The following is a 23,313-nucleotide window of genomic DNA, read 5'->3' on the forward strand; positions in this document are numbered from 1 at the left end:
GGAGGACTGAGCATCCCCTCCTTCTCCAAGGTGCTGTAAAGCATGAGCCATGCCAGGTGCCTGGCTTTGCCCTGGTCATGCCGTTGGATGAAGGGCTGAGGATACCCCCAGGTCTTGGGGACATTGCTGAGAGCCCTCAGTGCTTCTGCACCCCGAGATGTTGTGGTTCTCAGGCCTTGCACAACCATCAGTTGGTGCTAACAATGGAGCAGCAGATTTACAATGCAAAAGAGCAGCTGCTTGAGCCCTATTTGCTGACAGGGATTTAGTAATCCTGTCGTCAGCCCGGAGTTTGCTCTGGAGTTGCTGGCTTGTCTGACAGGCTTTTCTAAGAAAACTTCTGTGGCTGGGGGAAAAAAGTGAAGCAAAGCACATGGCCTGTGCCCACCGTGCAAGGAGAATGGTGGGAGGTGTCTGTGTTCTGGTGTGGAGCCTGGGGTGGATGGGGGATGCTGCCATAGGGAGAAGGGTTTGTGCCAGTCTCAGTCCCAGGACCGACGTGTTGTCTGGAAGCTGGAGACCCCCAGGAACTGCCTGTTCCATGGGTTATATGGCCTAGGTCTGGGATACGCTGCATGGGCACCTTGGGCAAGGCTTGGTCTTGTGTCTCCTGCACTTTCCCTGGATTCTTGGTCGCGTGCCACGACTTTAGAGCTCACCAACAGCAGCACGGATGGTTGTGCATGCAAACGTGGTGTCATCTGCAGGAGATGCTGCAGCTGATGGATTCTCTCCTGGTGTTTTAAGGACACTGTGGCTGAGCTATTGGGGTGTCTTTGGGTGTTGGTGTCACCCCACCACTCTCCATGGACAAGCGATGGCTGCTGGGTTGGGTGCTCTGGCAAGGAGTTGCTGGCACAGTGACCATCCCACCGTCCCAGGCAGCCACCTCCAACCCAAAGGCAACCAGCCCTGTCACTCCCTCATCCCCAAGCACACCCACTCATTCTCAAAATAGTGTTTCCCAAGGGTGCATGGATGCATTGGTGTCTCTGCCAAGGTTGGAGCTGGACCAGCAGTGCCCTCTTTGAGCCAGCCCCATGGTTGCCCTCCTGCACCCTGTGCCGGCGGCAAGCCAGGCTCTTCTCCCTAATTCTCCTTCATCCCTGTTAATGTACCACCAGATGTTCTCATTATCCATTTAAACATATAATCCTCCCCCGAATCCAGCTAAGCTCCTGGCCTCCCCGATACCTCGTGGCAGTGCGTTCCACAGGTTAATTATGCATTTTTAATTAATCACCAAGCAGAGAATGACCCATGAATAAGGGATATGAAGCTCCTTCAACTGGGAATAGTTGGCAAATTGTCCCCAGGCGGAGCCATGCTGGTGTCATGCTCTCCTTGAATAACAAGACCAGCTCTAAAAATTCCTGTTTTGTGGATCTGACATGACTGGAGGATGGGACAGAGCTGTGCCCTGTGTGGATGGGACCCCCCTGTGCCCCGTGTCCTCCTTCAAATGGGGAGGAACCACATCCCAACCAGAGCTGTCTGCATCCCACCTGGAAGTGATGGAGCAAGTGCAGGGGGGAGGAGGAGCAAGGCGGAGAGGGAAAAAAATAAATCACATGTTGTTTTAAAAAGGCATTTTTGAGTGAATGCTGAATAGGGTTTGGGAAAATTGCCTTAAAGGCCTGTTCTCTGCAGGGACGGAGCTTTTCATGGAGCAGGAGTATTCTGAAACTTAATTGCACATTTGCACGGGCTAGTGTTTTTATTTCTCTCAGGTCTCCGAGGTGGTCTTTGAAGATTGCTGTCTCTCTGTAATGGTTTTCTTTATCTCAAATAAATTCCGCACACCTGCGAGGTGGAGCTGCTTGAAAGAAATTATGTTGGAATTGGCTCTCGATTTAATAAATCTGCAAATGGAACTGGGATGCAGAGAGGCGAGGTTGTTGGTGGGGCTGGTTGTGCCTCCTCCCTGCTCCCCACCTCTCCTCTCCCTTCCCTTCTCCATCAGCTCACTTTCAGCCTCTCTGTGGGCCAGGAAGAGTGTGGGGCTGAGCAAAGGGAGTCCATATCCTGCCTTTTCCCCCGTCATCCACTTCTGGTACATCCTAGGGGACTCCGGCTATGCACCCAACAGTGCAGACCCCTCTAATGCCCACCTGTCTGCCTTCTTCAGCTACATATGACCCTGGCACAAACCCATCCATGCTTCTAAAACCAGTGGCAAAAGCTGCTGTCAAGTGAGCATTTAGTTCCCTGCCTGCGAGGGCAGCCCCTGTGCTGGACTGTGCCTGTTGGACAAGCTGAATGCCCCTGGGGTATTCCCAAGGAAGGTCCTAAGGACCCTCCTTCAAGGACCTCCAATGCCATTTTCTTTCCTGGCCTCAGTTTTGGGGTTGGAAGCTATGGTCTGCTCCAGCAGCTCCTCCCGCAGCCACCCATCACATGCTGCCACCGTTCCTCCTTCTCCAGCAATCAGTTCCACAGCTCCCCAGCTCACCAGGGGACGTTTAACCAGCTCTCCATTTTGGAAGCAGAGCAAAGCACCGGAGAAAAGCCTGCGGCACAGTTCTGTGCCATTGCAGCAGGCAGCCACAAATCCCCGGGCAGCCGGGGCAGTGTGAGCTGGGCAGCCCCGGCTGTCAGGCAGAGAGGAATGGGCGGCCGCGGGAGTACACAGACAGGTTAATGGCAGCCGTGGATGCTGCACAATTGGATTTCGCCTTCCCGGTTCTTAAGGAATCAGCATCTCTCCCTTGCTCTAAAATCCGGCGGCCGCACTCCTCTCCCTGTGAGCCTCGTTGGCAGCGGGATGACCTGTCATCCGTGGAAAGCACCCAAAGGGCCATTTAAAACTCTCCCTCCCCTCGCCGGGCTCCTCAGACACGAGGTTACCCACAGAGGCCGTGCCACCTCCTGTGTGAACTCCGGCTGCTCGGCTTCAGGTGAACAAGACACAGGGAGATTTTATTGCATTGCTGGATTTTGTTCCACTCTGTTATTCGCCACGATTGAATTTGCTGCTGTGGAGGCAGGAGCTGGCGCAGCCGGAGCTCCCTCGCCGCCTGCGCCGCTCCAGTGGGACCGTGACCTTGTCTCAGTGCCTCTCTCAGCCCTCAGCTGGGTAATGCGGTGCCAGCGTGGGAGCTGGGCGTTCATCTGCCTCCCACAGAGCATCCCGGCGTGGTCCCACTCCCATGCCTAAGCCAAATCCTCACTCTGCTCCACTTTTAATCGTTGACCTTGTAAATGCTTTCAGGGAAGGCATTCGCCTTCCCAGCTCCCTCCTCTATTTCCTACCTGATTATATCCCTCTGTCCTCATCTCCCTGGGCAGCTTCTGAGGCTTTGATGCCATGGGCATCACCACAGTACTTGAACCCCTGTGCAAACCCACCCCAAGTTTTAGTAACACTCGCTGGTTCATGGTGTCAGTTGGGAAACAGCATCTCATCTTCCTTCTTCCCTGTTTCTTGGACTTATGTAAAAAAACCCTCTAGCATTCCTAAAACAGTGGTTTCTTGGCCTGTTTCGTCTTTGGACAGAAAGCCATGCAGCGACAGGGCTGGGAACATCCCACCTTTCAGTGCAGGTGGTCTTTGATCAGTGCAATCCTGTGCGGTGGCACCAATGCCCAGCTCCCTCTCACAGGCACCGGGGCTGGACCAGACCCGGGACTGCGGCTTCATCGCACCCCCAGCCCTTAACAGAGACACGGAGCCTTTCCCAGTGTATCGGGAAACGCAGCTGGGAGCTCCATGAGGGGTCAGTGGGCAGAGCCGTCCGGGAAGGCTGTTGAAGCCTCGTTCTCTCTGTGTTGACAGCGACGGCTCTTCTTCCCCGCCGCCTGCGCCAGCGCCTCTGCCCCGTGATTGAATTAGGGGGCTGTAACCCACCTCCCTCCCGCCCGGTCCCCGCCGCGCTGGGCTCAGATGCTGAACTCAAGAGCCATAATTGAATAAGTCTCAGGCAGACAGTGCTCAGATAGCCATCAGGATCTCTTGCCTCCTCCCTGCCCAGCCATGCACTGATTTATACTCTCAGGTGACCGCTGGGATTTTGCCTGGGATTTTGGTCTTCTGGGATGCATTGCTCTTTTCCCAAAGCACGAAGCTTGTGGGGTGAGCCAGGAGCAGGAGTGGGGCCATATGGGCTGTGATGTGATAGTCACACTTAGTTAGACTGACCCTTATTCTGGGGAGCGAGCACTGGTGGGGAACAGAGGGACCTCGGGTCTTTATGGCAGTGGCTGCTCCTCGGCTGCCTGGGCACAATGAGTTAAAAGTTGCAATTAGTAAAGTGCTGACGATGGGAAGGTGGGGTGGAAGCGAGCGGCGCTAAATGAAACCTGAAAGGTTATTCCAATAAGCAGCAGCACAGCTTCCAGCTGCGCTCGCTTTCCTGGGAGCTGGGGGACAAGGGATGGGATCCAGGGTGAGAGACACCAGGTGGAATGAGGGATGTTGCTGGAAGATGCTCAGGTGCCAGCAGTGCCTGCTGGAGTGAAAAATATGGCAGGGGAATTAAAGCAGGAGGGGGACGGGCCACCATATCCCAAGGATGCTCATCCAGTGCCAAGCCGGGGGAGTGGTGGGATGGGTGCTGCCCCTTCTGTGCCCCCGGTGGCTTCTCCACAGGGTCCAAATCCCAGGCATGGAGCCCTGTGCCCATGGCATGTGTGTGTGGAGGGTTTTGGGGAGTGCTGGGAGCCACGCTGCCTTCGCCAGGGAATCCTTGTAGCATGGAGAGTGGTCCCTCAGCCGCAGTGGGGGCTGCAGGGGTGAGCGGAGCTGGGAGCCAGGGAGGAGGTTCCTGGGAAAGGCGTTTCTCTTCCAGCTGAGCAGACAGGAGCCCAGGCAGGCGCAGGCAGCCAGCGGTGGCCTCTCCCTGCCAGATGTAGCTGTTCCAGCTCTCTGCTGGTGCGACACCACAGAGCTATTATTAGACTCCAGTTTTCTGTGGGTAGCTCTGAACTCCCTGATGCCTCCAGAAGCTCAGTAGATGCCAGGGCAGAGCAAGACCTGCCAGTACTGGTGGGAATAAGGGTCCCTGACGAGCTCAGAGGGGGTGTGGGTGGCAGCAAGGGGTGGCAGAGCCCCCCAGAATGGAGACATGTAGAGCTGAACACCACAGCCTGGGCTGGAGCCACAGCAGTGAAAGGCAATTAGTTGTCTAATGAGAGGTTTGAGTGTTGAGGAGGGTATGGAGCCCCTGGGAACACTCACTGGGTGAAAGGTAGCCAGGAGAGATGTTGCCCTGACAGAGATGTGGAATGCAGAGCTCTGCATGGAGCTGCACCTCCAAACCACATCCAGATTTCACAGCATCACTCCAAAATGGAGACACGACATCCTTATTGCTGCCATCCTTGGCAGGAGGCATGGGGGAAGCAGGGCAGGGCTGTGGCACACTGGGACACCTCATCCCACACCGGAGGAGGGATGGAGCTGGGGAGACATGGCGTTTCCCTGCTCCCATCCTCTCCCCAGCCTGGTTTCCAAGCAGGAGTGTTTAAATGCCTTTTATGTTGTGACTCAAATGATGAAAGGCCCGAAAATGGGACTAACAAAGACGAGTTGTACTTCAGAATAAAAACCCATGAAAGCAGCAGATGCTGTCATAGGAATAAATTGTATCAACAGCGATCAGATGGGAAGTGGAAAGTCAGAACGAAGTTGCTCCTTCATTCCTGTTTCCAGTGAAAATTTCTGGGTCCATGAATTTAGCCAGAATCAGGTAGGATGAAAGGCTCTGTCTGACAAGGCATTTCAAAGGATCTGGGAGCCTCCGGAGATGTGGCCACTTGGACAAGGAAACGGAGCCCCTCAGTTTTAATGAGCATTTCAGTTGCCTTCCTTTATCCTTCTGCCAAGATCCTCTTTTTTTTTCTTTTCTTTTCCCCTAAAAAAACTGATTTCTGCTCTTTGCGATTTGTTTTAACTTCGCAAAACACGCATTTAAGCAACACAACAGGAGGAGGCGGAGGGTAGAACATCCCTGTCACTCCACACAGCCCAGCCTGTTGCTTCCCACCATAAACCCCTCCTCGCTGTGGCCAACCTGGCCGTTTTGGATGCTGTGGGTCAGCACCACCATCCTTCAGCATCTCCCATTCCCTTCCCAGCCCTGCAACAATTTTCCACCTCCCCGTCTCCCCTTTCTGCAGCGACAGGATCATACACGGGTTGTAATTAATAGAAATTAGACTGTCAAGACCTTGTAGCCCCCATCCCGTAATTACTTGGCCTTGCTGCGTTGGAGGCGCAGGGATCGGCAGCGGGCTCAGGAGCCGCCGGTGATGGGAACATATCCCGCTATCAAGCTATTTTTATTAAGCTTTTAATGCAGGCACTTGCATGGCGCTGGGGGATGTGCAGCATCTCCACAAAAGTCCACTCCCGGAGGGACGCGCGGGGGGGATATTTTGGGATGAAATGCCGGCATCGGAGCTAGACAAAGCAGGATATTAGCAAAGTGCTGTGTCCTGACCACGTTCGTTGCTCGCAGATTTATTCCCGGTATCCAACCGCTCCAAGCCATACAGATTTCAGGGGTTTGGCAAAGCATTGGTGCTCAGCGAGTGGTGACCTCCCTCCCCAGTCCTCAGCTGCCCCACGTCCCCCCTCACTCCAAGAGCAGTGTGGGAGAGTGACAATGCCCGATATCTAACTGGGCACGCAGCGTCTTCCATCGGCTCATTAAACCTCCCCACGGCCCCGCGCGCGGCACAGCTCGGCCCCGGATGCCGAGCAGAGGAGCGGCACAGCACAGCTATTCGCACTCGGCTTTCATCACTGCGTTTTTCATGAGCTGGTAAAAAGTTCAGTGCAAAGCACAGGAGAGGTCTCTGAAAGGCAGCCGCGCTCACGACCCAGCGTGCCGGCTCACGGTGCCGGTGGGAATGGGGTTTTGCCGGTGTCTGCCGTGCTCAGTTGGCTGGCAACCCGCAAGGATGTTCATCTGGAGGGCTCGTGGCATCACCCTGAGAGGAGACCAAGGGCACAGAGAAAGGTGCTGCTGCCCTTTTTGGGTGTGGGAGAGAGACCTGAGCCTGTGGGCTGGGCTCCAAATGACGCCATCACTTCTTTTTTGGTTGGGGGGAAGAAAATGTGACAGAGCCGGCAGCTTTGATGCCTGCCTGTCCGTCTCCTTCCCCCCTGCTGCAGGCAGAATGATGTGCTGCTGAATGAGGAAGAAGGTACATGACAGGCTCCAATTTGCCCTCTTCTCCACCAAACACAAGGACATCCAGCAAATGTGAAATGCAGAAAGACTGAAAAGGGATGAAAGGGAGCCCACGCGGCACGGTACAAAATTGGCTTGTGGATCTCGGTGGCACAGGACACTGCTGGGGTCGGGCCCTCAGCAGGATTACAAGTTTATAGAACTAATGCTCTCCCTATTATCCGTGTTAACATAAAAACACCTTCACCTCCCTGTGTCGAGTTGCTGTTCGCTCCTGCCTCCATCCAGGTAAAGATCCATCCAGCGCATTCCTGGTGTTCTACAGCCTCCAATTTTTCCCTCTCCTGGGGATGTGGGCTGGATGGGGCAGCCAAGCATGCACCGAGAGCCCAGGCAGCTGTCACTTTGCTCTTCCATCTCATATTTGCTCTGTTTTGGCTGTATTTCTGATCCTAAAGAAACCCTCCGTAGGTCTTGGCCAGCTGCTGGCAGGGAAACTGGTGAATCTGCTTTCGCTACACATGAGCTTGTTCAGCATTTGATACCGATCTGGCTGGTGCTCAGCTGGGGTGGGTTTTGTCATTTCATCTGCAATTGTTTTGCTGTAAAGCACCTCGAAGGGTTCGCTCACCGGCTGTTTTACAAAGGACATCGTTCTTATTACTGCTGTGAATGAACTACTTTGCATTTCTGTGAATGGGAAGGAAAACTTGTCACCTCGGGACAAAAAGGGAGTGGAAGTATCTGATGATCCCCTGAGATGCCTCAGACAATCCACTAAGCTCAAGTCATCCTCCTGCATTTCTCTTTCCTCGGGGGCAATTGGAATTATTAGTCCCTTCTCAGGGACCTCAAGATCTCCCTGTCCTTTGCCAACTTCTATTCTGGTTTCACTGCAGGCTGCTGGCACGTCCTGCCAGAGCCCAGTCCTGTGCTCGGGACCAGCAGAGGATACCTGGTGCCTGCTGGGGAACAGGACAGCAGTGCCAGGAGCCAGTAAAGCCCCCTGTCCATGCCTGAAATCCTGCAGTATCTGCATGTCGCACTTGGGGTGTCCTCTGGTCCATGTCATCCTCTCCTTGAGGTGTGGAAGCATCCTGGTGTCCATTGACACCTCCAGCCACAGCAGGACCCAAGGACTGGACTCATCCCTGTGCAAAGAGAAGTGCCATTTCCCTCTGGCATGCCTGCACTCCAGGAAGGTCCCAATGGCTTTTGAAATGCTGGTCCATCATGCACAATGGGATGAGACACAGGGGAGCAATAAACCCTCTGGCAGCAGGGAAAGGAGACTCAAGAAAAGATGATCTCTTCTCCCTGGTATCCAGGGGTAGGACACATGGGAATGGTTCAAAGCAGCACCAGGAGAGGTTTAGACTGGACATTAGGAAGCATTTCTTTACTGGGAGGGTGGTCAAACCCTGGAACAGGCTTCCTGAAGAGGCAGCCGATGCCCCAACACCTGTCAGTGTTCCATAGGCATTTGGACAGTGCCCTTAATAACAAGCTTTAACTTTTGGGCAGCCCTGAAGTGCTCAGGCAGTTGGACCAGATGACCATTGTAGGTCCCTTCCAAGGGAAACATTCTATTCTATTCTATTCCATTCTATTCTATTCTATTCTATTCTATTCTATTCTATCCCATCCCATCCCAATGATTTGTCTCCAACTCTGTGCAAGCAGCAGCCCAGCCTCTGATCTACATATTCTTCTCCCAAACCTGCACTGAGGTACTGGGGTTGTGCCCCGTTCCTGCAGTAGGACCAGCAGCATCTGACTGCAGCTGTACTCCAAGGGCACGGCTGCAGAGGAAGGTGTACTGAGAACTGGGGTTAAGCAGAGCAGATTGCACGGGGAAAACACACTCTACACTCCCTCTGCTTCTCCGTATTTTACTCCTGAAAAAAGCATTTAAATTAAACAAGTTCCTGTAGCTGAGTTTCAATCCCACAGCCACTTCCATCATTGACCTCCTTTTTCCCCCTTTTTCTTCAGCTCGAGAGCGGGAGGAGGAGATGCAGACAGAGAGGAGTGCTAATTAAACAGGGAGTTCCACATTAGGGTACAAATCCTCTGGACTAGCACAAACCCTGCCAATTTCTGTACTTATTTATTATTTTTTCAGTACAATTGTAATTTCCAGTGGTGCCTCCAGCACCAGGAGAGAGTTCAGGGGCTGCTCTTGGAGAGGATTAGCACGCTGGAAGCATTATTACTTTCCTTCGCTGTGAATTCAGGAGTGATTCCCTGACGGCTGCACTCTATATAGAAGTGAATCGGTGCTAATTTGTTTTTGAGGATCACACATCCACCAACATGTGAAAGACAATCCTGCTTCTCAATGTATATTTCAAGCCAGTGCTACAGCAAACAACGGAAAATAAGCGAGCAAAGGAAGCCAGACCTCCCTCGCCCAAAAAGCCAGAGCTGGAAAAGGGCAGATTTCTTCTTTTTTTTTGCTTGTGTGAGTTGGTTCTGTGTCTTTCCAAAAGTATGTTGGGTTTTGGCTGTGCTGCCCATGGTGATGGGCAGCAGGGGCTTGGGCATCTCTCACATGGAAAGCCTCAGGGACATTGTGTCGGACGGGATGTCAGAGAGACTGAGTATAAAAGGCTCCTTTTTTTCCTTTTAAATCATCCTGGAGTTTAACTGCAAGAGAGGAATAAATTAACTAATTGAATCTGTAACGATGGAGGGGCTGGGCACCTGGCAGGAGAGCAGCCTCCCTGCCACCCATCGCTCCTCTCTCTTTATTTGTGTGATTCAGAGGGACGTGGTCCGTGGGGAGATATCAGAGCCGGCTGAAATGGAAGACAAAGCTATTGTTTCAAACAGAGTTATTGATTTTTACATTATTACACTATGAAATTTATGGTCTGGTTTCAAACTGCAGTAGGAGTTAATGACCACCATCCAGAAACTTCCAGGTGACCTTGGCCTTGACTTTGGTGGAGGAAGGTGAATAGCTCCAGATACCGGGTCAGCAAATGTAAATTGAACTTGCAATATCCTAAAGGACTTGATTTTGGGGTGCTGCTGAGCCCAGGTCTCTGCCCTGAGCTTTAGTGCACAGCAAAGTCTAAGCTGGTTGGCAGCTGTGATGGAGGGGGGAAATCGGACCTTCTCATCTCCAGACAAAAGTTTTTCCTGCTATTAAGCCACATTTTGCCCCCAGCCAGAAACACCAGGATGTCCCCAGAGCTTCTTGAGCACAATTCTCCATCCTTAGCCAACCTCCCAGCACAACTTGGCTGCCCAAGGGTTTGCTCTGGTCAGTCACCACTGGAGAAATGCAAACCAAGGGGTTCTGGGATGGGTGAGAAGCACCAGAGAGAGAAGGAAACACAGCCCAGAGCAGGAGACTCTGTGAGAGGGGAGAGCAAAGGGCAGTGCCCACAGCCCATGCAGCTGCCTGCAAAGGGAATGCTGCCCATTCCTTATTCCAGCCAGCTCTCCCATCTCAGTCTCAGGAGAAGGATTTGCTTCTTAATGTCAGGGTGACCAAGAGGAGGTTTTTTTACCAGTTAACACATGAGATACTGTGACACAGAAGGGTTTGTAGGGGCTACAGCACTCCCCAGTCTACAACCTTTTCCTGGCTTTTCTTTAAAAAGTACCTCCCGATGCATCTTTTGGCAACAGCCTCTTCCCAAAGCTTTCTTAAGCACTATTCCTTCCAAATTTTCTTGTATGCTTCTTCCTCTGGGAACTCTTTCCACTTGCCAGCCAAGGAAGGCAATTTCCAGCTGCTGGAGAAGGGGTTTTTTTCTTGTAGTACCGTCTCCCTGGAACATCCCTGACGCTGCACCCCGAGCTAAAGTCGTGTGAAGCCAGTAGCCTCCAAGCTCATCTTCTGCCTCGGAGGTCATAATTGCCATTAAATCACAGCTTGCCTAACCAAATTATGCAAAACCGAAATTATCTCCAATGATTTTTATGTTGCTGAAATGTTCCAGAACTGCCGGGGTGATGACTGGGGGATTGGGAGCAGCTGTCACTCCATCAGAAACCATAATTCCAAACAGCTGGGATCTGTCAGTTATTTATGACACCGGTCGCAAAAAAAAAATAATAAAATGATGAAGGTGGATGGGTGGCTGCCACTCTTTGGCTGAAAGGCAGCTCGTGCAGAAAGCAAAGCCCTGTGCTGTATCCTGGTGCTGGGAGCCGTAGCTGATGTTTTGGGAGGAATCCCAGAGAGGATGCTCCTGCTGCTGAGCGCTGCAGGACCACGGGGCAGCACCTAAGGGGCTTTGCAGAGAGGCTGCAAGCAAGCTGCTGCTCACTGGGGAATTTAGGCTATGTAACAATCAGGATGGGCTTGTTTATTTTATCCTCTGTTTTGCTAAAAAAAAAAAAAAAAAGAAGAAGAAGAGGAAATAAACCCTGCAGCCACTAAGCACAGGTCTGACACCACTTTGTCAAACCGTCCCAGATCCGGAGTTTGGCTCTTGGCTCATGCCCAGTTGCTGTTACTGCTCTGGCCTTGTCTTTCATTGTCCTTCACTTGGATGATGAAATTGTGAACGTTCGAGGCTTCTTTTTCTCCCTGAACAACAGTTTCTCTCTATGTGAACATCCAATGCTGAATTTCTTCCCAAGTTTCAAAGTGTACTTTCCCTGGGGGTTGTTGCCATGTCTTTGTGCACTAGTTTGCTCAGGGTGAATTTAGAAAACATCCTTTGATAGAGGCAGAGTGGGAAGGGGCAGGAAAATCTCTCTCTGGAGCTCGCTGACAGCGAGGTGGTGGTGTTACATCAGGTGTGAGTTTGGCCTCAGAAGAGGGTGAGTGATGAGGAAGCTTTTCCCTTTTTGATAATCCCGTCTGCGAGCAGAAGCCAGATGCTTTCTCCCCACTTGTAGCACACTCTGGTTAAGTATTATTATTTATATTATGTAGTAGCTATACATAGTGTTTTATGGCAGTAAAGATACATAAATCAGCAACCAGAAGACGAGGGCTTTGCTCTAAAGAGCTTATAAATCTAACAGCTTGAGCAGCCCCGGTAATGGACACAGTAAGCAGGCAGTCAAGTTGCATGTAGACATGAGCTAAGATGGGTCTCCCAAAGCAGATGGCGGTTTAGGAGAGATTTGGAAGAGAAGCAACCTGCTCCATCCTCGAGAGCGGATTCTCCTGCCGGAGAATTAGAAGGGCTGTGACCCATATAAGCTTGTCCGGGTGGAGAAGTGAAAGAGTCCGTGGGAGAACAGCAACTTGCCAAGAGGGAATGTGCAGGGGGTACTGGGGGTTCATGGCAGGGCTGCCTTTTGGGGGGGTTCTGCAGGTGCATCCCCCCAGGGACAAAGCATCCATCCTTGTCCTAAGTGAAGTATTTGCCTCGAGCCTGAGGCTCCTTATGAAAAGAAGTGGCACCATGTTGTCCTAAAGAAACCAAGGCTCTGCCTTGCTCGGAGATACAGTAAGGTGTTACAAATCTTAAAAAGCAAGAAAACTGCTGGTGCAGGTACACCAGGCTCTCTGGAGCAAGTGGCACTGCAGAGGCCAGTGTCCCTGCTGCCATGGCAGAGAAGTGCTCCAACCCTTCAAACTTGCCCCTTTGATCCCAGGTATCAAACCAAGGGTTTGTTTTTTTTTCAAATTTCTTCCTGTGCTGGCACCGGCCCGGGAGGAACCTGGTCTGGGCTGGAGAGAGATGTGCAATGTCTGGCCGAGCACGCCGGCTCCGGGCGTCTGCATTCTTCTGGCTGCTTTCAGCTCCTGCACAAATCGAGGCTTCACGCTAAATGCATTACACTGTATAACAATTAATCCCATGCTACATATAGAAAGTCCTTACTCATCAATAATGCATGCGGGAGGAGTGATTTTCACTCTTGGTAATAAGGCTAAGACAATGGAAACAAGCAGGTAATGGAGAACATTTATAACGATGTTAATCTAATAATGAGTCTAATGCTGTTAAAAGTAAGACTGCAAACTGGACGCATCCAAAGATAAATTATTTCAAGCATTCATTAACTGATGCCTAATTAATGCTCAATTAGAGGGGTGCTACATGGGAAATGGTTTGGACAGTCGGACGAATTCATTCCAATCACTGAAACCTCAGTCAGAAGCGGGAGGCGGCAGAAGGACACGGCGAGCAGAAGCCGGGGTGGCACAGTGTGTCAGTGGGAGAAAGGCAGGAGATAAACACCCCTTTGCTGGTTTTATCCATGTCAGCGGGGATTTGGTTTTACTCACTTCACCAGCAGGTTTCTGTAGGATTTTTCTGTGCTGCTTTTGAAGCTCTCCCTCCCTGGTGAGCTCTGACACACAGGCTGGTGACCCTCCATCTGCCTCACAACCTTTACAAGATGAAGTTGAAAGGGCTGAATCAGGAATAACAAGTTCAACAAGTTAGACAGGGTCAGACTATCAGGAGAGCTGGGCTGGGACCTCTTGAGAAGTTCCTATCTTGCTTTCCTGCCTGGGAAGCCCAGTGAGATCAAAGTGCTCCTGGCTGTCTTGTCCTGGTGGGACTAGGTTGCTGGATATTGCAACACTGGTGTTACCAGCTTCAGGAGCTTCATGGCTCCATGACCACAACCTCTTTGCTTCTTGGGGGTCTCATTCCCAGATCTAAACTGTGACCAACACCAGGGCATCTCAGGAGCAGCTTCTCACAACACTAGACAATCAGCAGGTTTTACAGGCTTGGAGGGAAAGCATCCTCAATGAGATCATGTGCCTTGTTTGCATCCACTGGGGAGTCCAGACCTTCATAGAATCACAGAATGGTTTGGGTTGGAAGGGACTTTAAAGACCATCTAGTTCCATCTTCCCTCCCATGGGCAGGGACACCTTCCACAAGATCAAGTTGCTCCGAGCCTTGTTTAACCTGACCTTGAACACTTTCAGGGATGGGGCAGCCACAGTTTCTCTGAGTAATCTGTGCCAGGGCCTCACCACCCTCATAAGGAAGAATTCCTTTGTTATATCTAATCTAAACCTACTCTCTTTCCAAGTCCTGCTCCCCTGTTCACCCTTTTTTCCTAAGTATCCAACCTTCTGTTTCCCCATTCTCCTTCCTCCCGAGTTACAGCACTTAAGTAGAAAGACATCCCTGCCTTTTCTCCCTACCATCATACTCTTGGGAAGCTGACAACCAGCAACAACCCAGGCTACCCCCACCGCCATCCATGGCTGCAGGAGTCACATCTCCCTCTCCATAGGACCTCCAGCCGTTAACTCACAGATGCCTGTTAAATAAAGAGATGGACTCGGTTCCCTCTGACCTTTACCTCTGGAGTTATCCCTGCAGGCAGCGAGCTGTTAAACGCTGCGTTCCCTCTCGGCAGAAGCCTCTACCTTGGCCATGCTCCAGGGAGACCCAGGCTGCCTTCGTCCATCGCCGCGCGCTGCTAACAGCCGCCTGTCATCACCATCCCTATACGTGAAATCGTCTATGCTCCCAGATCCCTGCCCGGCTCCACCTCCCGTCAGTAATCCCGTTAGCCTGGCAACTGTCGTGTCATGGAAGAGCGCATAAAACTGTTGTTTGGAAGCAATATGTAATCTTCCAACCTGCTGCGTATAGCTGGGAGATGGTTTATTGATTCAGACCCTTGTGATTTGGTATTTGCAATAACAGACTCTGCATGTGGGAGATCGGCGCAGCACTTGTGCCTGGCAGGATTTTACTAATAAACATAAGATGTACAGAAGGCTTCAAACTCCAGTGTCACCAAGGTAAAGATGGGGAACGTGAAGCCGTCCCACCTTGGCGAAGCACATCCGCGGGTAAAAAAACCCAGCAGAATATGTCTGCAAACATAGTTTTATCTTTTCCATCGTTATCTGGCACTCGGATAATCACAATATCCTCAGGATACCACTGTTTCCCAGGCGGTGCTTGCACGGTGAGCTGCAGCGAGGGCTCCCGTTTTGGCAGGGAGTGCTGGGTAGTCAGCACTGGCACGATGCTCCCACCAGCACAGCCCCTCGCTCATCGCAAAGGCACGACAGCAAAGCCAAAATGCTACGGCGGTGACTTGGAGAACATTCCTTTTCCTACACAGCCGTAGGAGTTGTCGCAAATTAAACGTTCCCGACTCATCACCCCCTTTTCGGCAGTGGTGCAGGGATGAGACATCCCTCTCGGTAGCCGATGCTTTGTTCCTGAAGGGCAGTGCCTGGAAGTTGTCCTCCCCACTGCCATCACAGCCAAGGCTTGGTCCTATGCTTTGGGCAGCGATGCTATTTTTTTTCCTGACTGCCTCTTACTGGTGATTGATGGAGAGTCTGAATAACCCAGTTTATCTAAAATATGTGACAACTTTGCCTTGAAAGGATGGGTCCAGATGGACGGGTCACCTGCTGTTAACTAAATGGTAATAGATCTCCATACCAGGCAAAAGGCAACAGCAACCATGGAGTTATATTTCAAACAGAATTAATAAGAAAACAGTAAGGTTTTTGTGCCTCCCACTTCTATTCAGCTGCAGGCACTGAAGAGAGGGACTGTAAAAGCCCAAGGGGTCCAGGATCTTGGACTAGCTGGTGATAACGACGTTGAGTAATTAGAGATGAACTCCACTTCCACTCTCGTTTTTCAGATTATTACAAGCTGAGTAGAACTCGTGGGCAGGATGGCACCAGCAGCTGTGCGCTGCTCTGCTATTACTCCTTTTCCCCGTAAAGTCCAGAGGCAGAATTCATTAGACATGAGCAAATTTTGCGTATAAGAGGAAAAAGCCAAATCTAGGAGGAAAATCTGAATGAGAAATGACAAGTCTGGTGCAATGAGTCTGAAAAGCCACTCGGCACAGAAGGAATAGCCTGAAAGCAAGCCTGGTGTGAGGAGTGGGAGCGAGATGGGAGCGGGGCGGTGAAACCGGTGCTCTGAGAGCTGAGCAGAGGGAGGGGATGATTCCTGCCTCATTCTCTGCTTCTCTGCTGTGAGAAAGCCCCAGTCACAAGCACATACTGTAGCATTAGAGGATGCAATATGCTTTGCCACAGGACATCCATTTAGAAATATGTCTGAGCATCCCACTTCCAAACGGAGTTTTCGGCTCAGCCTTTCCCACCAACTGCTGACAACATATTTTCCTGCAAATCACTTGGGTTTCAGGGTGTATGGTGGTGTCTAACAACTGTAGTCAAAGGAGATGGTGGGGATGGGTCTGTGCCTTTGGCAGAGCAGGGTGTGCTGTGCAGATTCACTGCCCATGTGTAATTTTAGGTGGTTCACTGGGAATTGCTAAATCTCTGTACCTTTTCCTCTCCGATATGTAAGTGCAGGCGATTTGAGAGATGCATTATAAGGAGGGGTGGGCACATAAAAGGGTTTGCATTTCCTCTGTTTGCTCTCACACCACGAAATTTCCTGCCTGCAGGCAAGGGGCTCTGCTGCCTGCACTGCCAGCGTGAATTCTCACCGAGAAAGTTTCTCCTCCCTGCTCCAGGCTGGGAGCACAACCAGCTGCCTGTTGCAGGCAGGGCGAGGAGGCAGGGAGTACTCCATACATCACGTTTTAACTACTGTGGGTGATGAGCCTACTCATCACAGCCGCGTGGGTAATTCATGAGCAGAGAGGAGGGCTGAGTTAATTGGGGGCGTTTTTCACCCAGAATAGTCTCCACAGCAGTGATGGGTGGGCGGGAGGTGCCCGGTTCCCGCTGACGCCGCTCTCCCCTCTCTCCGCACAGGGGGGTTTGCGGAGCTGCTGCTGGTGCTGCTGGGGCTGAAGGTGCCCAGTGCCCTGGGCTGCCCCACTGACTGCGTGTGCTACCCCTCCCCGATGACTGTCAGCTGCCAGGCTCACAACTTCGTCACCATCCCCGAGGGCATCCCCGAGGACAGCGAGAGGATCTTTCTCCAGAACAACCAGATCACCTTGCTGCTGCGGGGCCACTTCAGCCCCTCCATGGTCACCCTCTGGATCTACTCCAACAACATCACCTTCATTGACCCAAACACCTTCGACGGGTTCGTCAACCTGGAAGAGCTGGACCTGGGGGACAACCGCTACCTAAGGGCTTTAGCTGCAGACACTTTCCAAGGGCTGGTGAAACTCCATGCCTTGTATCTTTACAAGTGCGGGCTGAGCTCCCTCCCCAGCGGGATATTCGGTGGCCTCCACAACCTGCAATACCTTTACCTGCAAGACAACCACATTGAGTTCCTTCAGGATGATATTTTTGTTGACTTGGTTAACCTCAGCCATCTTTTTCTCCATGGAAACAAGCTCTGGAGCCTCCATCAGAACACGTTCAGGGGACTAATAAACCTGGATCGGCTGCTCATCCATCAAAATCAGCTGCAGTGGATTCACAGGCGGGCTTTTCATGACCTCCGAAGATTGACCACCCTTTTCCTGTTCAATAACAGCCTCTCGGAGCTGCAGGGGGACTGCCTGGCCCACCTGGGAGCCCTGGAGTTTCTCAGGCTGAATGGGAACCCATGGAGCTGCGACTGCAAAGCCCGTTCCCTCTGGGAATGGCTGCACAGGTTCAGAGGCTCCAGCTCCAGTGTCATCTGTGAGTCCCCCGAGCAGATGCACGGCAAGGACCTCAAGGTGCTAAGAGCAGAAGACTTTAGGAACTGTTCAGGGTCCGAGTCGCTCCATCAGATGAAAACACACACTTTCTCCACAGCGGACAGAGGAGCCTCCAAAACCCACCACCCTCACCACTCCTCCAAGGAGAAGGGGAAGGAGAGAGGGGCTGAGAACAGTTTGCACAGCAGCCAGCCCGCCGGCCCCCCCGGCTCCCGGCCGGGCTACCGCAAACCCGGCAAGAACTGCACCAGCCACAAAAGCCGTAACCGAACCTCTAAACCGGTGTCCTTGGGGCCGCGGAAAAACGGGCAGGAGGTTCCAGACTATGTGCCTGATTATCAGCACAAATTCAGCTTTGGGGTGATGCCAACGCTGTCCCCCAAACGCAAGGGTAAGTGTACCCGGCGGACGCCCATCCGCCCCCCCAGCGGGGTCCAGCAGGCAGCCGGCTGCTCGGGGCTCAGGGCGTCGCTCCTGGTTTTTATGGTGGTGTTGGCGGCCGTCATCCGCTGAGCCCCCGGCCGCAGACAGAGCGGAGCTGTACTGCCACCAATCTACAAAGGACCAGAGTTTCTTTTCTTCTTCTTTTTTTGTACGTGGCTAGCGTTGGCCTGGCGAAGGGAAGAACGCTGTCTCGGCTTCTGACGGTCTCTCCGTGCCCGGCCGGGCTGCCAACGCGGACTGTGCCGAACGCAGCGGGAGCGGATTAAAAGGCATTATCACACCTTGTCACAAACAGCCTAACCGAGCACCTACAACAACAACAAAAAAAAGCCAACCTTACAAAAAGCAGATAACAGGGACGGTAGCCAATTCGTCGGTGACAGCAACCGGACAAATGGACTGTATCCATGCTCTTGTGAAATCCTGTTCATTTGAGAGCGCTCCGAACGACCCCTCCAATTACTGAAAGGAACATAATTGCTGTAAAAACCATCACCAATTAAGCCTACACTGTTTCTCTGAAAGTGAGTGCAAGGACACTGATACTGATGTAATAAGGACATTGGTTCTCCCATGTTTTAGCCCTTTTGGCTCCAAACCCAGAGGCCAAAGTTGGCTGGGAATCTCTTAGAAGACAATCTCAAACCCCTGAATATCTCAGGCATTACAGCAGAACAGGGCTTGCCTGCTGGGCTTGGAGTAGCCAACAACCAAAGGAAAGACTGATTAGAGGTGGAATTAAACAAAAAAAAAACCCAACAAACCCAACACTTAAAGAAATGAGGTACCCGCAGGAGGTGTGTTTTTTGTAACCATGTTCACACATCCGAGAAAAAACCCCAACAAATGCACAGGCTCTCCCCTTTCCCCTCAATTATCCATATGTATGTCTTACAATGTTTATAAACTATATGGAAACTATATCTTCAGAACTAAGGATTGTATTGTTGAATTTATAGCAGACCAGTATATGATTTTTTTTTTGTTTTTTCTCAAGAAAACAAACCGGCAGCAGTGCCTACAGATGCTGAAAGCCATCGGGCGGGCTCAGTACATGCGGGGGAACCACAGTGGACCAATGTTCTCAGCAATTCAGAGCACTAAACTTTGGGAGGGGTGGGGGGGGGTTGTGTGCGGTGCAGCAAAGTCCATATCCAGAGAGCTAAAACTCACCCTTACACCCTAATTTGTAACCAGGGGAGAGAGAGAGAGAGATTAATTAGCCCAAATAAATAGAGCCATAGAGCTCTGTCTCCGGAGAGCGCTACAAGGCCCCGGGGAAGAAAGGGGCTATTTTGGGGCTGGAGGCAGAGAGGGGCTTCCCAGCCATGTTGGTGGCGTGAGGACCTTTATAGCTGGACTAAGGTTTTCACTGGGGCAGCAAGGAGCAGCTCCCAGGCTGGAGACAGTCCTGACAGCATCAGGAGAGGTTTTGTTTCTTAAAAGGAACAGGTTGTATCATGGGAAGGGTCAGAGAAGGGGGAAACTACAGCTCATAGAGGACCGGTGAGAAGCGCAGAGCCCAGGGCTTCTGGTCCGTGGTAGGAGAGAGATATCAATGGTCCAAGAGACCCATATGAAGGGGGTTGTGGCCCCTTCCAGGTGGAGGAGAGGGAGCAGGTCTGCCTGTTCCCCTTGTCCCAAATTACACCCCATGGTGGAGGGATGTGTTTGCCAGTCGGGGGCACAGCAGAGCTGGCAGCTTCACCGATGGCAGCCCATGGGCTCGGAGAGGTGCTGCCCAAATTCTGCAGTCGGTGTGAATTCCCTGTCAGCGTGGATGTGTGAGACCAAACAGACACTGAAGTTAATGAAACAAGGGAAATAAAAGTGATCTTGGACAAGAAAAGGCTGCTGTTCATTTCCTAACCATATCCCAGCATGTTTTGAGCCCGTACCTCACGTGTGGGGCTGGAAATCCCAAAGGAAACGGCTTGTGTTTTCCATCAGACACACCACTAGCTTCAGGAAGAATGGGCCATCTTGGGAAATCCGCTCTCCTAACTGCTTTGGGGAAGGGGAGAGGGTATTTACACAGTGTCAGATCCCTTGGAGGTATCTGGAATTGAAAATGGGAAACTCCTGATGGAAAAAAAAAAAAAAGAAACTTCCCCAATGCACTTATGGTTATGAGCAGTTGGATGGTGGGAGGGGGAAGCTGGAAGGGCATGACCTCTTCTCTCCATCTTACAAGTGAGGAAGGGCAGAGGCTTGGATGCTTCTCTTTCAAACAACCTTCTTGGGGAATAGCAAGACTAATTCTGGGAGGAGAAAGGAAGAGGTTACTTCATCAAGCCCTCTGCCTTCAAGCTCCTACTCAAACTTTTCTGTCTACAGGGCTCTAAAGCTCCACTAAAGGGATGTCCAATGCAGCCAGAACAAATAATCCGTGATCTGAAATAGCTCCCTCATGTCCTACTCTCTATAACCAATAGCAACTGAATGAGTCTGGCACTGTCCCTTAGAAGTGGAGAATGTTGTTATGTTGGTTATTTCGTTTCATACTCTGGAAATCAAAGCTCTCAGTGGGAGAATGAAGAAGAGAAGCACTTTATTAATTTTTTTTAAGTCTGCGTGTAACTCCTGTAATATAGGAGTGAAATGTCAGCACAGGAGATGCTAATGTTTTATAAATGATTTGGGTGCAGCAGGCACGGTGGATAGTCTTTGAGATGAATTATATTAGAACAGACTACGCCTGGCTCAAAACCATAATTGTATTTTTAGTATCTTTTCCTTTAACATGTAGGAAAAATAAAGGCAACTCCATGGTGTATTACAAGCCTTGTCAATCAAGAGCTCTAACTCTTAGTGATAAAGGGGACTGTTTAAAAACCAGAAGGGAGACATGATACACTGCTAAATAGGAGATGTCTCTTGACACGGCGTCATGGTTTAACCTGGCAGGTAGCTAAACACCACTTGACTGCAGTGGAATGGGGGAGAGAATTGGGAATAATAAGTAACATCCATGGGTTGAGATAAAGATGGTTTAACAGGACAGAAATGGAAGAAATAATTAGTAAGAACAATAGAAATAGAGTATACAAACCAAATGATGCACAATGCAATTGCCCACCACCTGCTGACCAATGCTTAGCCAGCTTTGACCCCAGTTTATATACTGACCATGATTCCATACAGTCTGGAACATCCCTTTTGTCAGCTGGGATCAGCTGTCCTGGCTCTGTCCCTTCCCAGGTTCTTGTGCCCCTCAGCATCCTCACTGGTGGGGTGAGGAGCAGAAAAGTCCTTGACTCAGTGTAAACACTGCTGAGCAACAACTAAAAATTGGTGTGTTATCAACATCATTTTCATCCCAAACCCAAACCACAGCACAATACCAGGTACTAGAAAGAAAACCAACTCTAACCCAGCCCAAACCAGGACACACAAGAACTACAGGTTTCTGATATTCCTCCTGCCTTCTCCTTAGCTGCCATCCCTCCCTGCTCCCATCCTTCTTCCACAACCACAGCTCTTTGAGGATAAACTAAATTTTTATGGCATGCTCTGACACTCAGCCTCAATAACGAACTTCCCATCTGCGTGGTTCAGCTCTACCATGGCCCCTGGTTCACGCTCGTGTGTCTTTTCCCCAATCCCTTCCTACAGCATGTCTTCATGCATTTTGAATGTTGCTCTGAGGCCTGGCAGAAATCCCCTCTTCTCCGAAGCAGCGCTCCCACAACCTCCAATCACGCATCTCTTCAGTCGAGCGGACGTAGGTATCACTGTGACTTGCCAGAGATGGTCTGGCTCAGGCTGGAGAAGAGCTGGAGAAATTTGGGATTTTGTTAGAATTGCTCCCAGACACCAGAGGTTTTGATAGGGAAGTCCCTGGGCTAAAGAGCTGAACCCCAAGGTGGCAGAAGGCACTGTGGCTGCTCTGAGGTGATGCTGGGCAGTGGTTCACGTGCTCCTGTTTGTACAGGCTGGATTGATGGGCTGAGGTTCAAGAAAGCCACATGCTGGTCCTGCACTCGAGTCAAAACAATCGCATACAGCACTCCAGGCATGGGGCAGAGTGGCTGGAGAGGTGCCTGGACCTGGAGGTGCTGGTTGACAGCAGCTGAACGTGAGCTGGCGCGTGCCCAGGTGGCCAGGGGCATCCTGGCTTGTACCAGCAATAGCGTGGCAGCAGGACCAGGGCAGTGATCATTCCCCTGGGCTCAGCACTGTGAGGCACCTCAAATCCTGGGTTCAGTTTGGGGCCCCTCACAACAAGAAAGACATTGAGGGGCTGGAGCGTGTCCAGAGAAGGGAACAGAGCTTGGGAAGGGCCCGGAGCACAGATGTGATGAGGAGTGGCTGAGGGAGCTGGGGGGGCTCAGCCAGGAGAAAAGAAGGCTCAGGGGACACTTTCTTACTCTCCACAACTCCCTGAACGGAGGTTGGTCCCTTCTCCCAAGTGACAAGCAATAGGATGAGAGGAAATAGCCTCAAAGTTGCTCCAGGGGACGTTTAGATTGGATATTAGGGAAAAAGTCTTCACTGAAAGGGTTGTCAAACCCTTGCACAGGCTGCCCAGGGCAGTGATGGAGTCACCATCCCAGGAAGGATTTAACAGATGATGTGGCACTTGGGGACGTGGTTTAGTGGTGGCCTTGGCAGTGCTGGGTTAACAGTTGGACTCAGTGATCTCACAGGTATTTTGCGACCTAAATGGTTCTGTGATTCTATAAACCTAAACCTCTACATGTTCCTATCCCAAGCTCAACCTTCAGACGCGCATTGATCCCTCTTGGGGTTCAGGCAGACAGGCTGCCTGTTGCCAACATGGGCAGACACTCCCAATAGCTCCTCACAAGCTCCAAATGCTTCCCCTGGGAACCGTGTCACTTGAGCATTTATTTGCTCACTGGTTTCCCTTTCCTTTAGTGCTCTCCAGTCTGTGCTGCTCTGGCAGACGAGACGAGTCCCTGTCGCTCTGGCTGCTTTTCCCTTCTTTCCATCAGTGAGCTTCAACGCTCTGACTTTGGGCTGTTCATGCAAATCCTTTCCATTAAAAAAAATAAACACCAGAGGACCCAGAAGAGACCCCAGATTGTGCCTCTGGAAACTCACTCCCGGCAGCAGAATCCCGTTTCCTGAGTCGGAGCCAATTTTCTCTCCTTTGTACCACTTTTCCACAGTTTCAAGCTAATATGGAGCTTTTCGTACATGCTTTGAAAACAGAAACCACGCAACACTGCATCTCTTTTATCCTCCCAGGCAGGATGAA

The 23,313-nt window shown here is 51.3% G+C and overlaps 1 protein-coding gene across 1 annotated transcript in view; it reads left to right on the plus strand.

Annotated features, from left to right (window-relative positions):
- The window catches only part of RTN4RL1 (reticulon 4 receptor like 1), a 29,327-nt gene extending 10,408 nt beyond the window's left edge, over positions 1–18,919 (plus strand). Inside the window, exon 2 of the mRNA XM_027691104.1 lies at positions 16,795–18,919. Within this exon, the coding sequence (XP_027546905.1) occupies positions 16,795–18,158 (1,364 nt within the window). The 3' untranslated portion in view covers positions 18,159–18,919. The remainder of the gene's footprint in view (positions 1–16,794) is intronic.
- Positions 18,920–23,313: the final 4,394 nt, after the last annotated feature.

The sequence above is a fragment of the Neopelma chrysocephalum genome, unplaced genomic scaffold (assembly GCF_003984885.1).
Source record: "Neopelma chrysocephalum unplaced genomic scaffold, ASM398488v2 Primary Assembly neopelma1_82, whole genome shotgun sequence".
In the NCBI taxonomy this organism is placed as follows: domain Eukaryota; kingdom Metazoa; phylum Chordata; class Aves; order Passeriformes; family Pipridae; genus Neopelma; species Neopelma chrysocephalum.